We start from the raw sequence: 16003 nt of genomic DNA on the forward strand, positions 1-16003 counted from the left end.
AGAATTATAGATCTGGAGACAAAACTGTAGGTGACATATCAGTTAGCTTTTGCTCCATGATAATCACATTTATTATTTTTCATACTTCTGTAGGTTGGCTCGACTGTTCTAGTCTGGGCTGGCTTTGCTGATCTCTGCTGTTAGCCAGTGGCTGGGATGGGGATGGATGGTTTAGCGTGGTGTAACTCACATGTCAGGTGGTTGACAGACTGGTCTAGGTTGGCCCCAGATGGGCTGTCTCTCCTCTAAATGGTCTCCCCCTCTGGTAGACTAGCCTATGCCTCTTCGCATAGTGGCCCCAGGGTTCCCGAGAGCAGCGAGAGAGGGCAAGTCCCAATGTGCAAATACTTTTCAAGCCTTTGCTGTGAACCACGTTGGCTGATATATCAATGGCCAAAGCCAGTCACATGGCCAAGCCCAAAATCCATGTTGGGGGAGCTAGGGAGCTAATCTACCACACTGAGGGCATGGGAAAAGAGAAGAAGGTAAAGGACAAAACCTTGAATTTTCTAACATTTTATATTCTGGGTTGGGAGGTGGTAGGGGTTATGTAAATAGAATATTTATCTGGTCAAGGGATTAAAAAAATCAAAACAGAGAAAAGAGAGAGAAGGAAAGAATGGAGTCAGTGAAATGCCACCTGGAGGTCAAATTGGAAAAAAAGAAGATGAAAAGTGTCTTTTGTTTTTAGTAAAGAGAAGGTCATTGATGACTTATTGAAGCAACTCTGGTGGAGCGTTTTGAGAAGGAAAAAGCCAGGTGATGATTATTGCCGGCCGATAAAGATAACAGTAGATCTTTCTTTCAAGCTCTGATTTATATTAGGGAGGAGAGTAATTAATGTTGAATTATTTCTTGGGTTGTTTTTCTTTGTTTTGTATCTTATTACCTTGTTTTGTTTTTGTTTTTTAAAGATGGCAGCTGAAGGATAGAATCTCTAAATTTAGAGGTACTTTTTCTATCTCTCTGATGTACGTAGGAAAAATACTCTAGACATTACCAGTTTTACTAAAGTTTAGAAATATTCCTTGAATAATGTAAATAATTCACGTCTGCTTATTCTTTGTGTCACAGTTACTTTTATTGTTTTAAAATCATAATATTGAAGATGATAATTTTATTTCATTAATAGGATCGGAAAATAGAAGACCTTCGACAGTGCCTGAACAGGTACAAGAAAATGCAAGATACAGCAGTACTGGCCCAAGGTAAAAAATGTAGCATGGTCCTAATGGCTTTCCTGCTTTCCTGGATTTTAAGTGGCCTAAGAACTTTTATATTTGGCCTCAATTTCTTCCATGAAGTATATCCATTACTTCAAATTCAGATAACCTATTCATTCGTTCAACCATATTAGTAGGCATCTGTTCTCTGCCAGGAAGTGTGTAGGCTGATGAGTATACTGTTGATTGGTTGCTCAGGGAGAAGGTTCTCCAAGGAGTTGATTGGATGGCATTCTAGAGAGAGGGACCAACCGCATGCGCAAGAGCCTCGGGAGGAAAAAGACTTTGGTGTGTTTAAGACTCAAAAGGAGACGAGGGTGACTGGAAGGTAGTGAGCAGAGGGTGCATGAGATGAGATGAGTTAATGGAGGTGAGCAGCGACCTGGTCACACAAGGTGAAAAGTTTGAGTCCTAACAAGTGAGCGACATGGTCTTTGTGACCAATGGACCCCAGCGGGGCTATGAACTGCTGGACCTGTCGCAGCAGTGTTGGGAGGAGGGGAAGCCAGTCAGGAGACTCTTGCAGTGTTCCAAGTGGGAAGATATGATGGTACTGGTTGGAAATATATTTTGGTGTTAGAATCAACCCAATAGTCTGATGAATTAGGAGAGTGAAGAAGAGGAAAGAATCAAGAAAGGCCAGCGTTTCTGACTAAAGCAACTAGCAGATGATGGTTCCATTTACCAATGGGGAGAAGCCTAGAGAATGAACATGGAATAGTTGAGGGGGATTGTTTCTAGCTTTGAAAGTGTTTAAAAAAAAAAAACCTGTAAAACATCTAAGTAAAGATAGTACACATTTTGTTGTATTTATTATTGTTCTATCTGCCCATGGGCCAGTTGGCCATTCTCAAGTGTGGCAAAGCTTTGGGGGTCATTCAGAACAAACAGAAATGTTAAGAACTTTTAAAGTCCTCTTGTTCATTAGCGCTGCATAGGTAGGGTCATGTGCTCTGAAAGTAAGCACTGGAAATAAGTCTTTTGGAAGGTCCTTGTGGGACACTCAGATTTTGATGGGTTTAGAGAGAAAGAAAATCTTACTTTGGGCTAGGATCTTTGAGGAATTTTGAAATTTTAATCTTGATGGGTTTACGGAGAAAGAAAATCTTACTTTGGGCTGGGATCTTTGGGGAAAAAAACAACTAATCTTCACGTTTTTGTCCATAGGGCCTGGCGTATAGTAAGACTTTATAAATATCCAAATGAGCAAACAAACATCTGATTCTCAGTGTTGACTTCTGCAATTCCCATCACTCAGCATTTTTTATGCCTTCAAAAGAGCCTCTCTTTGTAAACAGTATTATAAATTCTCAAGTAATTGATTTTTTCATAGTTACAGCATTTAAAATATTGTTTGATTTTATGGAATCTCAACCCAGTAAATCTTATGTTTAAAAATCAAAAAAGAGCATTTTAATTGCTGTCATGAGACTACAATGTAAAACATTTAAAAAATAGAGAAAGGGGTAAAAATAACGCATAATTCTACTGACATGATCATTACCAGTACTTTCACGTAATTCTAGCCTTTTTTTCTGTGCATATAAACGTGTAGTTAAAAGGAGTTTTAAACTATGTACATCAGCAGATATTTTCATAAACCATTGAAAATTTTATCCTGTTCTAATGAAGAGTTATATAAATAGTGACTACTCACCAGGGTTTGTATTTATTCAGATAATCCTTGGGCAATTCTACGAATACCTGAATTCTAATAAAATTAGAGTGAAAATCTAATAAAACTTAAGAAGCTGTGTCTGGTTCATATCTTTAAACAAGTATCTGACATTTTGTATTATTCAGAGAATAGTTGGAAGGACTATTCTTTCTGTTTTTAAAAAAGAGTATCTGGTACCTAATCCTTAATTCTAAAAGCACTTGATCCTTTTCATTTCTCGAGATGTAAAAAATTCTGCTTTGCTGGTTATGTTGTCACTTTTCTCCATCAGGCCATTCTTTATGCTTTAAAATGAAATGAATGGCATAAAAAGATCCTCTTAAGGGATCAAAAGGTCATCTATTTTTTTTTTTTCTTTTCCTTTTTTCCTTTCTGTGTTTCCTTTCAGGAGCTCAGTAGTGATGGAAAAGAAGTTGTTTAAACAGTGACTACGAAGTCATTTATGTTTTTCTGATTTCTGTTCAGAATCCCTTTTGTTGTACCACTGGTATTTCTCAGCTGGGTTATTTCTGAACTGAAATTTGTAAAGCCCCGAATGTGGACACAAAATTACAGGAGGGTTGTTGAACTGAATTAACTTTTAACATCAGTGCTGTGAGTCCGTGACTGCGTCTGTTAAACCACTATTAATACTTCTGTTAATACCACCGCTGGATACCCACGTGGCCCAAGAGCCCCTGGGCCTGAGGCACTCACAGTTTAAGATGTTGCGTCCTAGGTCCCATGTTGTTGTTCTTCAAGTGATGCCAGTAGTTGACTCTTTGATTTTTGAGGATCAGAAAAATTTTTTATGTTCCATCTAATTGGGAGTCAAAGAGAAAAATGAAAAGCTGCCGTTGTCCACTTTCTGCTTTGTCGCTCCCTAGGCCAAGACGGCTACTTTGAAGATCTGCTCCCTTCCGGTTCCATCTCCACTTTGCTAGACGCGCAGAGTTTTAGTGATCTGGAGAAAAATCTGTCGCCTATGCCAGGAACGGGATCTCCCAGCCGTGACCCGCTTAACACAAGTGTTCCAGAAGAGGTATTTAACAATTTTTTCATGTTAGACCGTCATTGAAAGTTAACAGGCTATTGATAACATCAAAGACACGGGTTCTCTTCTCAGTTGGATTACTGACCTGCTTTGCCCTGGCAGTTTTTGTGATCTCCAGGTCTTTATTTGAAATGTGTGATTTCCACCCCCCCCCCCCTTTAATAAATAAACTCAGGTAATGTCAATTGCTTATATAATTCAGGAAAAAAATATGAAAACATCCATCTCCCTTTTAAGCTGGATGTCATCTTCAATATGAGATTATAATCTCCTTATTAAAGAATATGTAGGGAATATGTAAAGTGAGGGTACAGTGAGGATAAATTGATTTTAGTCACTTGTGATGATAACTCTGAAAGGTGATGGACTTCAGTTAACATGCTGGGGATTGTAGAGCCATGTGTTACATGGGGGTACCCAAACCTGAGGTCAGCAAAGGAACTGATCTACAAGTGTAGTTATGGTAAAACAACACGAAGCAAATTGCCCTGACAGCTAACACACTGATGCTTGGTCTCCTGGTGAATATGGCGTCATCTGCATGGAGAATCTGATTCACGAGATCTGTAGTGTTGGGAAATGCTTCAAAGAAGCAAACACCTGCCTGTGCCCCTTCAAATTATCTTCACCAGGTGGGATGAAGAAAAGACCACTGATTTTGTAGAAGATGGAGATGCTGGCAACAGGGTAGACCAGATCAACAGGTCGATTAGAAGGATGAACTAAGATGTCTACCATGATTATTTTTGTAATCTGGTTGGTTAATAAACAATGACTGCTTTCAAATTCTTTGTAAAAAGATGATGGAAGAAAATTTCCCCCTGATTTTGCTTAAGTTGTAAAAAGGAACTGGAGGGGAATGAACAGTCTTAAACTTGTAAGATTTGAGGCTTTCACTTCAAACTGGCACTAAAATCTGTTTTTGTTACCTGTTGCACACCGCGCCCAAACTTTGCGGCTTGAATGACAACATTCATTTTGCTTGATGAGTCTGCACTTTGATCAAGGCTGTGCGGGGATGTCTCGTCTCTGCTCCACTCGGCTTCAGCTGGGATGGCGGGAAGGCTGGGGTCTTAAGTCACCTGAAGGCTACTCATTCATGCATCTGGTGGTAGAGGCTGTCTGTCGGCTGGGACCTCAGCTGAGGCTCTGGCCGGAGCAACTACATGTCCCTGCTTGGCTTCCTCACAGTATGGTGGCTGGCTCTTAAGGATAAGCGTCCTGAGAAGGGGACCAGACAGACGGGATCACCTTTTAGACATATCCCAGAGGTCATATAGAATCTCTTCTGTAGTCACAGGCCCACCCAGATTCAAGGAGAGGGACTGTAGACCCTACTTCTTGATGGACAAGTGACAAAATCACATTATAAGAAGAACACGTGGGACGGGATATATTGGTGCAAACTACATTTGAAAAATGCAGTCTGCTCCTCCCCTCCTTGGTTACAACAGTATACGTTCCTCCCCCGTGGAAAATACATTCATCCTTTCTGCAAGGACCCCTTCTTGAACAGAACAATGTTGGCTCCTTTATATTTATCAATTCCTTCCCTGGTTGTCTCTTTTCTAACATTTTATTATAAGAAGTGAGAAGAAATCAAATGACATCTTTCCTTTTTATATGTGTTGTTCATAATGACATAATGAGAATATGAAATTTGAATTGAATGAAAATGAACTCAAGGAGAAAACAACGTTTCTCTTTTAAACATAAGAGAGGGCTAATGTGTGTCATTAACAAGCAATGAGTGGGAGGGGCAATTAGATGAAGGCAGTTAGTCAAAAGGTCCAGACTTCTAGCTGTAAGTACTGGGGGTATAATGCCCAGTGTGATGACTGTAGCTAGCACTGCTATGTTGTGTATTTGAAAGTTCCTAAGAGAGTAGATCCTAAAAGTTCTTATTAGAAGGAAAAAAAGACTTCCTTTTTTTTTTGGTATCTGTATGAGGTGATAGATGTTGACTAAACTTAACTACGGTAATCGTATCACAATGTATGTAAGTCAAGTCATGATGCTGTACGCCTAAAACTTACACAGTAGCTCTATGTCAATTTTCTCTCAGTGAAGCTGAAAGAAAAAAAAACCGAGTTAGTTAAAGAATAAGAACTATTTTAGAGGGAAAACCCCCCGAAGTGTTGAATATTTATACTGAAGGGGAAAAGTAACATCTGACAGCCAGGTGCATGTGCTGCATTTACAGAGGGAGGCCGTTGTGCCATATAGGATACAGCCAGATAATCTCACATCCTTACCGAAAAAAAGTCTTTGCTCTGTGAATTGTAGTTTAATGATACATTTTTAGTTAGGAACAAGATTGATTTGAGGAGGATTCAGGGTGTTCACCCACGTTTGGAAAGAAAAGCCAGGAGGGCGATTTGAGGTTGGAGTTAAAGCCCTAAAGTGTGAAAGGAAATCAGGAGGGTGGGTCAGCCTGCTGGTGTTGCAACTTCTCCCTGTGGTGGGGAACCCACGGAGATGCATGAGCCTCAGGAAGTGGGGATGGTGGCTCCGTAAACTGCCCAGGATGGATCATAAAGATGCAGACTGGAAAAAATGATAGTGAAATAATCTCCTATTTTAGAATAATGTGACTTATCATTTAATTTCACTTTGCATCAATTCTGTAAATGAAGTTGGTCAACTTGTTCACAAATAGAATAACAGTTAACTGGCCTGACCGATGTTCTGTGTCAGACTAGGGGCAGAAGTTAAAGTGAAAACAGTGCCGGGTTTGGTAACTAGTGCTTAGCAGAAAGTGCCGATTGGTCTTAACCAAAATCTCATCTAAAACCATTGCAGTCCTATAAGGTAGGCATTGTCATTGTTAATTGACGGAGGAGAAAACTGATGCCCAGTTAAGTGACTTGCCTAAGGTCAAGAGGGTCACTTAAGCAAGTGCATCAGAGCCAAGATTGCAACCAAGGCTTAAGGTTGGTAGGATCTACTATTAACTTAATTTATTATGTCTTATTTTCAATATGTGATGTCATCTTCAGAACCAAGTTCAGGAATTACCGTCTGCCAGAATATTTTCTCTGTTTAACACTTCTAGATGTTTGTATCCTGAAAGTATTTTATAAATATAAGAACAGAGTTCTAAGCACAGGTATATGAAATTTTATCAATAGGCCATTTAATTGTCTTATTTATTTTATGTTACTCTGTGGCGTGTGTTTTGTTTGTTTGATGGATTGATTTTGGGCCTTCTATCATTATATTCCAGTTTCACACCAGCATCTTGCAAGTTTCAATCCCTTCATCACTGCCAGCATCTAAAGGCTTGGAAACTTTGGAAAAAGCAAAATTGCCTCCTAAGCCCGAGACTTCATTGGAAGAGAAGTATGTCATTTATGGTCTAACACACTGTAGTATAAATGCTCCAAAAAATAAATCCACCAAAAGCAAGAGTGCACTGCGTTTATTTACAGACAGAATGTTTTACCCAGAGAAGCAAGAAACAGCAAGACGCGTGCCAGGGAACCGGCTAGCGGTTCTGTAGTATTAAGATAAAAGGTGTGAAGCAGGGAGTACCTGGAGATGAGGCTGGGGAAGTGTGCTGGTCAACTTAGCAGGGATTGGGGAACTTGGATTTTATGTCCTAGGTTATGGGTGGCCATCAAAGTGTTGCAAGCAAGATAGTGACAGTCAGATGTCCAGGCTGTTTGGAAGATGACTGTGAAGAAGACAGGACAGGGATACGGTAGTTTTTCTGTAGGCAACATATTCTCAAATTAATGGCCTTGTCTTATAATTAGAGCACATAAAATTAAGTACAATAGAATATCGAAAGAAAGAAAAATAGCTTTCTTCGCACAATTTTTTAGTTTTGACAGTTCTGTTCACTTGGAATGTATATGGCCTTTTTTTTTTAAATAAAGCTCATAAATACTTTTTTTTTTTTTTTGTATTTTAGTGATGGAAAAATAATCCTTGGTTCTGCTGCTGAGACCCAATCGTGTGATGGTCTTTTGTAAGTTATATTTGAAATGTGAATGTGAAAAATGTGATTGACACTTGGGGAGAGGAAGCTTCTGGTACACTAACAATAACCAGTGTTACAAGCAAATGGCCTGAGGCCTGAATGAATTGATGCAGCTGAAACGACTGGGTGGGGGTGGGGGTAGGGGTTGAAAATTAACAAATAAATACTTGCTCTTTTACCATTATCTCATGCCAACTTTCTGCCCATCTTTGGCCTTCCTTTGTCAGTTTTCGTTTGAAGTTCAGTGCCTTTATTTATTTTTTTTTAACATTTTTATTGATTTATAATCATTTTACAATGTTGTGTCAAATTCCAGCATAGAGCACAATTTTTCAATTATACGTGAACATACATATATATATTCATTGTCACATTACTTTCTCTGTGAGCTACCATAAGATCTTGTATATATTTCCCTGTGCTATACAGTATAATCTTGTTTATCTGTTCTACAATTTTGAAATCCCAGTCTATCTCAGTGCCTTTAATTTCATTTTTGAACTTATGTTTTGAATATAAGTCTAACAGAAAAGCATCACAGAGAATGATGTGATGGCTGGTAAGCCTGCCAGCGGTGTTTTCCATTTTCAGTTTAATAAGCTGACTTAATATCTAAGTTTATCCAAGTTAAAGTCTGGATTAAATTAGGAAAATCTGTTTTCAGAGCAGTACTCAAAGATGAGATCTTCTCTCTTCTCTTCGTTATCTTTGACTTTATTTGGTAATGGACCTTTCGAGCAGCTTATTTACAGACAAATAGATGAGAAATGCCTTTTAAACGTTTGTTAACGTATTATATTATTCTGTTTCTTAGAGCAAAGATGTTACTTCTTTTTTTTCTCATTTTTAAACTGGTCACTTTCCGTATTTGAGTAACACCAGCTCTGTATAATTGAATGCTACTTACGTGAAAGAGAAATGCTTTCCAGATGTTTATTTACATTGTCATTGTACCTTCAGCAGGACAGCAAAGGAATTATTCTAGACAGCAGTAGGGGTTCCTCTATTTTCCTTGATTAGAAATATAAAGTGAAGTGCTTTGCTAGACTCAGAAGATTGATTCCTTTGTGAATTGGAAAGCAAAACTTTTATCCTTCATTTTAATTAGGAGAATTATATATAAATAGTACCTGAGTATTTTTTAAGTTCCTGGTGTAAATGTATATATGTGAAGGGTGCACCACTAGTCTGTGGAAAACACTGTTTTATTTTCAAATATCGACATCACAGGGTAGTCCTAAGTGTTTTTCCAGCTATTCTAATGTGTGCGAGGCATTCAGAGTTATTGGCAGAACAGTTAACCAGCCCTGCTTTTAAAAGAACTAAACGTTATAATTTAGTTAAGCACATAAGTGACTGTCTGAATCCAGGTTTTCTTTAATTACCAGGATTCCACTCACATACAATTTTCATTTCTTTCCAAGGTATTCTACTTAGAACCAGTGGCACCAGGGCCACTTATTATTAATCGTAATTATTCTTCTTCTTATTTTTAGAACTTCAAGTCTGCAAAAGTCTAGCAGCCTGGGCAATCTGAAGAAAGAGTCATCAGACGGGGTTGGTTCTGTGTTTTTTCTGTCTGTTACCCTGAGAAGAAAATATTTAGGGATCTTCATCTTTTCCCATTTTGCAAATAAAACTCTTAAGAGCTTTTGGCTTTGATAATGGAAAATGACGAATAGCACGGTTAATGATAAACAGTAAGATATAAATATAAAGGATTGAAATTAGTACGTAAAACCGGAAATGGAGACTTTAATAAAACGTTATAGGAAATAAATGAAATTGAGGTTTTTGTAGCTCAGAAATAGATGTAAATTTATTTTAATGTGCTGAATTATATGTGACAAATTCTGAATAGATAAAGGATTCCTATAACAATCTTAAATATTGTTGTTTTGAACAGGAAAAGGAGTCTATTCCGAGGCCTTCAGAGGTAATTTTTATGTCTAGATTATAATATAAAAATGTTTGAGACTTCTAATACGTGTAGTAGACTTCTAATACTTAAGACTGCTTAAATGTCTCCAGTAAACCAAAACTCTCAGAACCTACAAAACATGCCAAATGAACGAAGCCAAACACCAAAGATCCCATATGGTTTTATTTATGTGAAATACCCAGAACAGATAAATCCATAGGGACAGAGCACAGATTGGATGGTGGCCAGGGGTGGAGGAGAGAGGGATGGGGAGAGGCTGCTCAGTGAAGAAGGAGGTTGGCTGGAGAATGATGGAAATGCTTTAGAACTGGATGGAGGCCTTAGTTACACAACAGGGTGAACGTACTAAATGCTACCGAGTCGCTCACTTTAAAGTAGTTACTTCTATGTTACACGACTCTCCCCTCAGTAAGTAATTGAAAAAACAAAAACAAAACCCCAAACTCTCAGTCGTGCAATTTGATGACCATGATGACCATAACTGGGCTTCCTTAGGCTTCACAGAAAGCCCTTCTCAGATGGGGTACCAGCAGTTTATTTTCTATAACCACTGTCCAACTATAGCAGACATTTTGGTATTTTTAAAGGCATTATCAACATGGGCTCTGGTCCTTCTTCTTCTTCTTCTTTTTTTTTTAATTTTCGTAAAAGAATTTTTTTCTCTTGGCAGAGGTAGGTAATTAGGTTTATTTATTTATTTATTTGTAGAGGAGGTGCTGGGGATTGAACCCAGGACCTCATGCATGCTAAGCATGCACTCTACTGCCTGAGCTATACCCTCCCTCCTTGGTTCTTCTTTCTTCTGATTTTCGATCATTAACCTTGCGGAGGTAACAGTCTGGTAGACAGACTACCTCCAGATGCAGTCGCTTGACTGTTGGTTCTTAGTGCCTTGAGTCATGATATAGGTGTAACTGATGAAGCACAGAGAGTGGACACGGCTGTACGCAAAGGCGTTGTCTGTTCTTTTGGTCTTGCTAATTCAGTAAATGGTGAAATGAGTTTGACGTCAGCATTGAGACACAGACAATAGTACCACTAAATTGTGGCATCTGTAAATTTTTGGTTACTATGAACGGTAGGTACGTAAAGTAAAATAATCTCCTTCAAAGTCTGTTTCCTCTCCCTTCTCTCCACTTCTGCAAAAAAGGAAGAGAGGGCAAGAGATGTCCAAGAAACAAGAACGTGCAAACTAAAGAATCCGTGGGTAATACTAAAACTGTACGAGAGACTGTGTTACTGTAATTGCCCATTCAAATAACCAGAAAGCTCAAAAATCAGCTACAGGCATACCTGTATTGCAGGTTCGGTCCAGGCCACCACAATGAAGCAAATACTACAATAAAGTAAATATTGCAATGAAGTGAGTCACACAAACCTTTTGGTTTCCTAGTGCATATAAAACTGTGTTTGCAGTATGCTGTAGCCTATTGCACATGCAACAAACAGCATTATGTCTAAAAAAAAAAGTACATACCTTCATTAAAGAGTTCTTTATTGCTGAGAAATGCTAAGCATCATCTGAGCCTTCAGCAAGTTGTAATCTTTTTGCAAGAGTAACATCTAAGATCACTGGTCACAGATCACCATAATGAATAGAATAATAATGGAAACGTTTGAAATATGGTGAGAATTACCGAAATGTGACACAGAGACACAAAGTGAGCAAATGCTGTTGGAAAAACGGCGCCAGTGCAGGGTTGCCACAGACTTTCAATTTGTGAAAAAAAACAACAGTATCTATGTGGCATAATAAAGCAGAGCCCAATAAAATGAAGTATGCCTATATTTTAAAATCACAATTGAAGTTCTTGATACAGATTCTGAAATATTGTCAAGATCTAAAATGGCTTATAAGTCAACCAAGAAAATTTTAATTTTGGAGCGTTTAGTCTTAATAAGAGTATCTGAACGTATCACAGTCTTTGAAAATTGGTGAGTCCATGTTTCATAACTCTCGGGCAAGATGTGAGTTTAACCCAGAATCCCATTTTTTTAAAAAAAAGTTTTTAAGTTACTGATTGTGCCTTCATTTTATTGCTAATTCTTTAAGGAGGAATATTTGATTAATTTATTTAATGGTGGTACTGGGGACTGAACCCAGGACCTCTGTATGCTAGGCACATGCTCAACCACTGAGCTACACCCTCCCCTGCAAGGAATATTTAAAATGACTGGAGTAGAAACTCATACTGCTGGTATAGAAGCTTGGGACTAACGCCTACTTTGTAGAATAATTACATTAAATTGGGCTACTACCGATGTAGTTATAAAGACTGTGAACTGTCTCATAGCCAAAGCTGTGTCATAATTGTTAGAAAAGTAAGAAATCTACTGCTTATCTAGTTATGTAATATTTAATCTCCATGTCTTGGTGGGAATGAGGCAAATAAAATTAAGATAAAACTTGAGAATTTCTGTATCTATCCTAAATATTTGAAGTCCCAAACACATGGGTTAAGATTAGTGATGAACATGTTTCGTTGTTCCTTCAGTAGTTTTCAGAATTGACTTTCTTAACTTCTAATGTGGCATTTGACATTCATAATCGGTTTGTTCAGTTATTTTCAATAAAATCACGCATGTAGCATATTTAGTACTGCGTCAGTCATGTACTAATAATTATGCACATTTGTGCTGTGTTGCATTTATTGTGACGTCTCTCTCAGGATAAAGCCCCGGTAGAAAGCAGCCCATTTGGGAGCCTCCCTCCCAAAGCCCCAGGACATGATGCCTCGGTGGATGACAATCCCTTCGGCACTCGAAAAGCCAGGTCTTCCTTTGGTCGTGGCTTTTTTAAAATTAAAAGTAACAAGAGGACAGCGAGCGCACCGAACTTGGGTACGTGCGGCCAAAGTGCCTTTGCCTTAATTCTTTGTGAATGAGGAAAAGAGCAATCTCTTCCCTTCCCTTATTCATCTTGTTTGTACATTTCTCTTTCTCAGAAATGAAGGTGAATGACTTGGGGGGGAAGGTCAGCCAAAAAAAAAAAAAAAATTCCATGGGCTTAATTCAGGGGTAGAGTTAGCTCGATGCGGCCGCTCATCCTGCCCTGTTCCGGGGTGTAACCGTGGAGGCAAGCCCAAACACCGTGATCCTCTCTGACTTCATCATCAACAGCTTCCCATCCGTCTTGAAAGCGGGTAGATTAACCCACACTGACGCTGCTGGTGGAGTCTGTGTGCGGCGTGGGAGGCTGCCTTCCCTCGCACCGTGTGTACTTTGTGAGCAGGCGTTTGATCCGTGTTTCATTTTGTCATTCCCTTGTGTTCTCTCCACTGGGCTGCGTGTGATTGTGTGCGTTGGTGGGATATCTGAAGATCGTAAACGAAGTGCCAGTGCACCCACCCTAGGTACCGTACCCTGCATGCCCGCCTTCGCCAGCGCTGCGCTCCCATCCGAGCTAATCCCCGCTCTCGGCGTCTCTGATCTCTACAAAGCGAGCTGCCAAGCCTCCGAAAGAAACGGAGTCCTTGACTCCAGGCTGTTCCTCCCACCCTCTCTGTAGAGCCTTTGCTTCCAAGCCTAAACGCTGTTGTAACCAATGCTAACGACACGTCGCGAGTAGCTCTGCGGGCAGGGCGGGACCGTCCTGGCGTCACGAGTCCTGCTCCATCACCCCGAAGCGCAGAGCATCTCACACTAACTCCCAGGTTCCTTCTCCATGGTTACATTTCCCCCAGCCTCCAGAAAGAAAGGTTTAATTTAGCCAAATAGAGAAGAGAGGTCTGTGGAAGACATTGGAAATGATCGTTTTAGACTTACTTCCCTTAGAGGAACATTCTTCTGACACACTCTTGCCTTTTGAAGATGGAGGTAACGTTTGGTGTCGACAGAGGTGACTTCATGCGGTATCTGAGGAGTCACCCCCAAAGCAATTTTAGGATGGGGGAAAGCTCAGTTTTCCTCTTGAAAGGGCAGAGTACAGTAGGTGAAAAAAATCCTCAAAATAAAAAATAAAAACAGGATGCTTTTTAAATGAGGGTGGGCTGGGCAGCATTTTCAGGGACACCTGTACCCATCGTGGCTGTAGGTTTCAAACGGAAAGGTTCCCTTGGGTCTTCCCAGTAGGTTCTGTTACCTCGTGTAGGTATTCACATATCTGTTCACATGCATCTGCAAAGGTGACTTTCTCTGTAGCCTTGAATGTCCAGAATGAACACAGGGTGGATAAAAATGATAATTCAGACAACTGTTTTCGAATGTTTTTGCATCTTTCTTAGAAGAAACATATTGTCAATATAATTGACAATCTTAGGCAAATGCTGCTTACTATAACCCGTAATCACAGCTCTGCTTCATAGAAAAGTCAGCTTCTGCAGCTTTCAGATCTTGCTGAAACACTGCCCCTGTGATTACTGTACAGCTGTTACTTTGCTCTGAAAGTGCACAGTCTCACATTGAGGAGGCAGCATCCCGTGTGTTTGCTAGCGTGGGGTCACCCGTGAAGGGACAGCTGAGAGAACTAGGATATTTGATGCTGGGAGGTCTGGGAGTAGCAGATGTGGCTGTTACTCTTTTAAGGCAAGGCAAAAATCGACAGGCACTAATTTTATATCAAAAGAAAAATGTGTGCATATCCAGTTCATTCTTCTCTCGGTGCCTAGAACATCGCAGGTCATAAACAGGAATAAATTTCTTAAAGAATTGCCAGAACTTGGTAACCAATTTGATGTAAATGCCAAAGGAGAGGAAGGAATGCAAAGAAAATGAGAGTCCGGACTGGAGTAACAGGGAGACTATTAACTAGTTGTGATGAGCTGTGAAATAAGAAAATGTAAGAAGACTCTCAGGGAAGTTGGGTGGGTTAGTTAAGTTCCATTCCCTGGCACATCGAATTGGGGATATCCACAGACATTCAGATACTGAGGCTGGGGAGAGAGACCAGGCTATAAATGAGTGAAGCCATCACCAGTGCTGAGCGTAGAGTGGGTGAGCTGGTCAAAAGATCCTGCAGAGGAAACCCAGGACGGAATCTTGGAGTGGGCGAGGAAGCGAAAATGGGTGCCACAGCAAAGGAACTAGCAGATGACAGGTGCAGGAGCGTGTCGTGACAAGAAGCTAAGGGAGATAATGGTTTTGTAGAAGGTAGTCAACAGTACCACATGCTGCAGCAAGACTGAGAATCAGTTCATTATGAATTCAGACCCAGTCAAGGAAAGAATATGGTAACCCTGTCACACCTTTGAATCTCCAAGAGGTGGTAATTTGTGAGTTAATGAGCTTGATGCACAATAGAATAGACGGTAGAGTAGAACACAGATTCGTGTTCCATTTTTAATATTTGTAGGATGCTTTTTGTAAGTCACTGATTGATAGGCCAACAGAAGAGGAATTCTTGACAGTTGCTTAAACCAAGGAGGTTAACATCTAGTCGTGTTCATTCCATATTTTAAACTTCATCAAGTTTGTCTTCTGTTCTTGGAACAGCTGAAACAGAAAAGGAGACACCTGAGCACTTAGATCTGGCTGGTGTGTCTTCTCGGCCAAAAGACTCACAGGCGAGCAGTCCCTTCCAGGTGTCTCCACCGTCGCCGGATTCCAAAAAGAAATCCAGAGGGATCATGAAGCTCTTTGGCAAGTAAGTAACAGGGCAGACAAATGGAGTGGCCTTTGTCTTATATGTTGCTCAAATGGATGAAAAAAATGGAAAACTGGCTGAAAATGGTTATAAAGTTGTAAGGCTTTTGTGTTCCTTTTATGGAAGGAAGATTATGACTTGAGATTCATTAATTCATTGAGTCTCAGTTAAAGCTTAAATCCAAATGTCTCTTCTTACCGTACATAATACGCGTCAGTTCAAAATGTTCTGATTAACCTTGAAGTCGAAGGCCTCCTCGGGTCTCACGCAAGGCGACGTGTGTTGTGTCTTCTCTTCAGACTGAGGAGAAGTCAATCAACTACATTCAACCCAGATGACATGTCTGAGCCTGAATTCAAAAGAGGAGGGACAAGGGCGACTGCAGGCCCCCGACTGGGTTGGTCTCGAGACTTGGGACAATCTAACAGGTGAGAACAGCCCAAACGGGTGGACTTTTGCATCTCTGTCCAGGCACCAGGATCTCGTGAGCACCTGCGGGGTTAGGATGGACCCTGGGTTAACCAATCAAATCCATTGCTTACTTCTGTGCCTAGTGGGAGG

At 40.0% G+C, this 16003-nt stretch overlaps 1 protein-coding gene across 12 annotated transcripts in view; it reads left to right on the plus strand.

Moving 5' to 3' along the window:
• The window catches only part of PPFIBP1 (PPFIA binding protein 1), a 153711-nt gene that overhangs the window by 126155 nt on the left and 11553 nt on the right, over positions 1 to 16003 (plus strand). For 9 of the 12 annotated variants that reach the window (XM_064479144.1, XM_031443893.2, XM_064479146.1 and 6 more), the window contains 10 exons: positions 1133 to 1208; positions 3768 to 3922; positions 7161 to 7276; positions 7851 to 7907; positions 9416 to 9476; positions 9826 to 9855; positions 12531 to 12702; positions 13182 to 13214; positions 15292 to 15442; positions 15742 to 15870. In XM_064479144.1, coding sequence (XP_064335214.1) covers positions 1133 to 1208; positions 3768 to 3922; positions 7161 to 7276; positions 7851 to 7907; positions 9416 to 9476; positions 9826 to 9855; positions 12531 to 12702; positions 13182 to 13214; positions 15292 to 15442; positions 15742 to 15870 — 980 coding nt within the window. The remainder of the gene's footprint in view (positions 1 to 1132; positions 1209 to 3767; positions 3923 to 7160; positions 7277 to 7850; positions 7908 to 9415; positions 9477 to 9825; positions 9856 to 12530; positions 12703 to 13181; positions 13215 to 15291; positions 15443 to 15741; positions 15871 to 16003) is intronic. The other 3 variants (XM_064479148.1, XM_064479149.1, XM_064479154.1) reach the window with 1 other exon arrangement.

This window comes from Camelus dromedarius, chromosome 25 (assembly GCF_036321535.1).
Source record: "Camelus dromedarius isolate mCamDro1 chromosome 25, mCamDro1.pat, whole genome shotgun sequence".
Classification (NCBI taxonomy): domain Eukaryota; kingdom Metazoa; phylum Chordata; class Mammalia; order Artiodactyla; family Camelidae; genus Camelus; species Camelus dromedarius.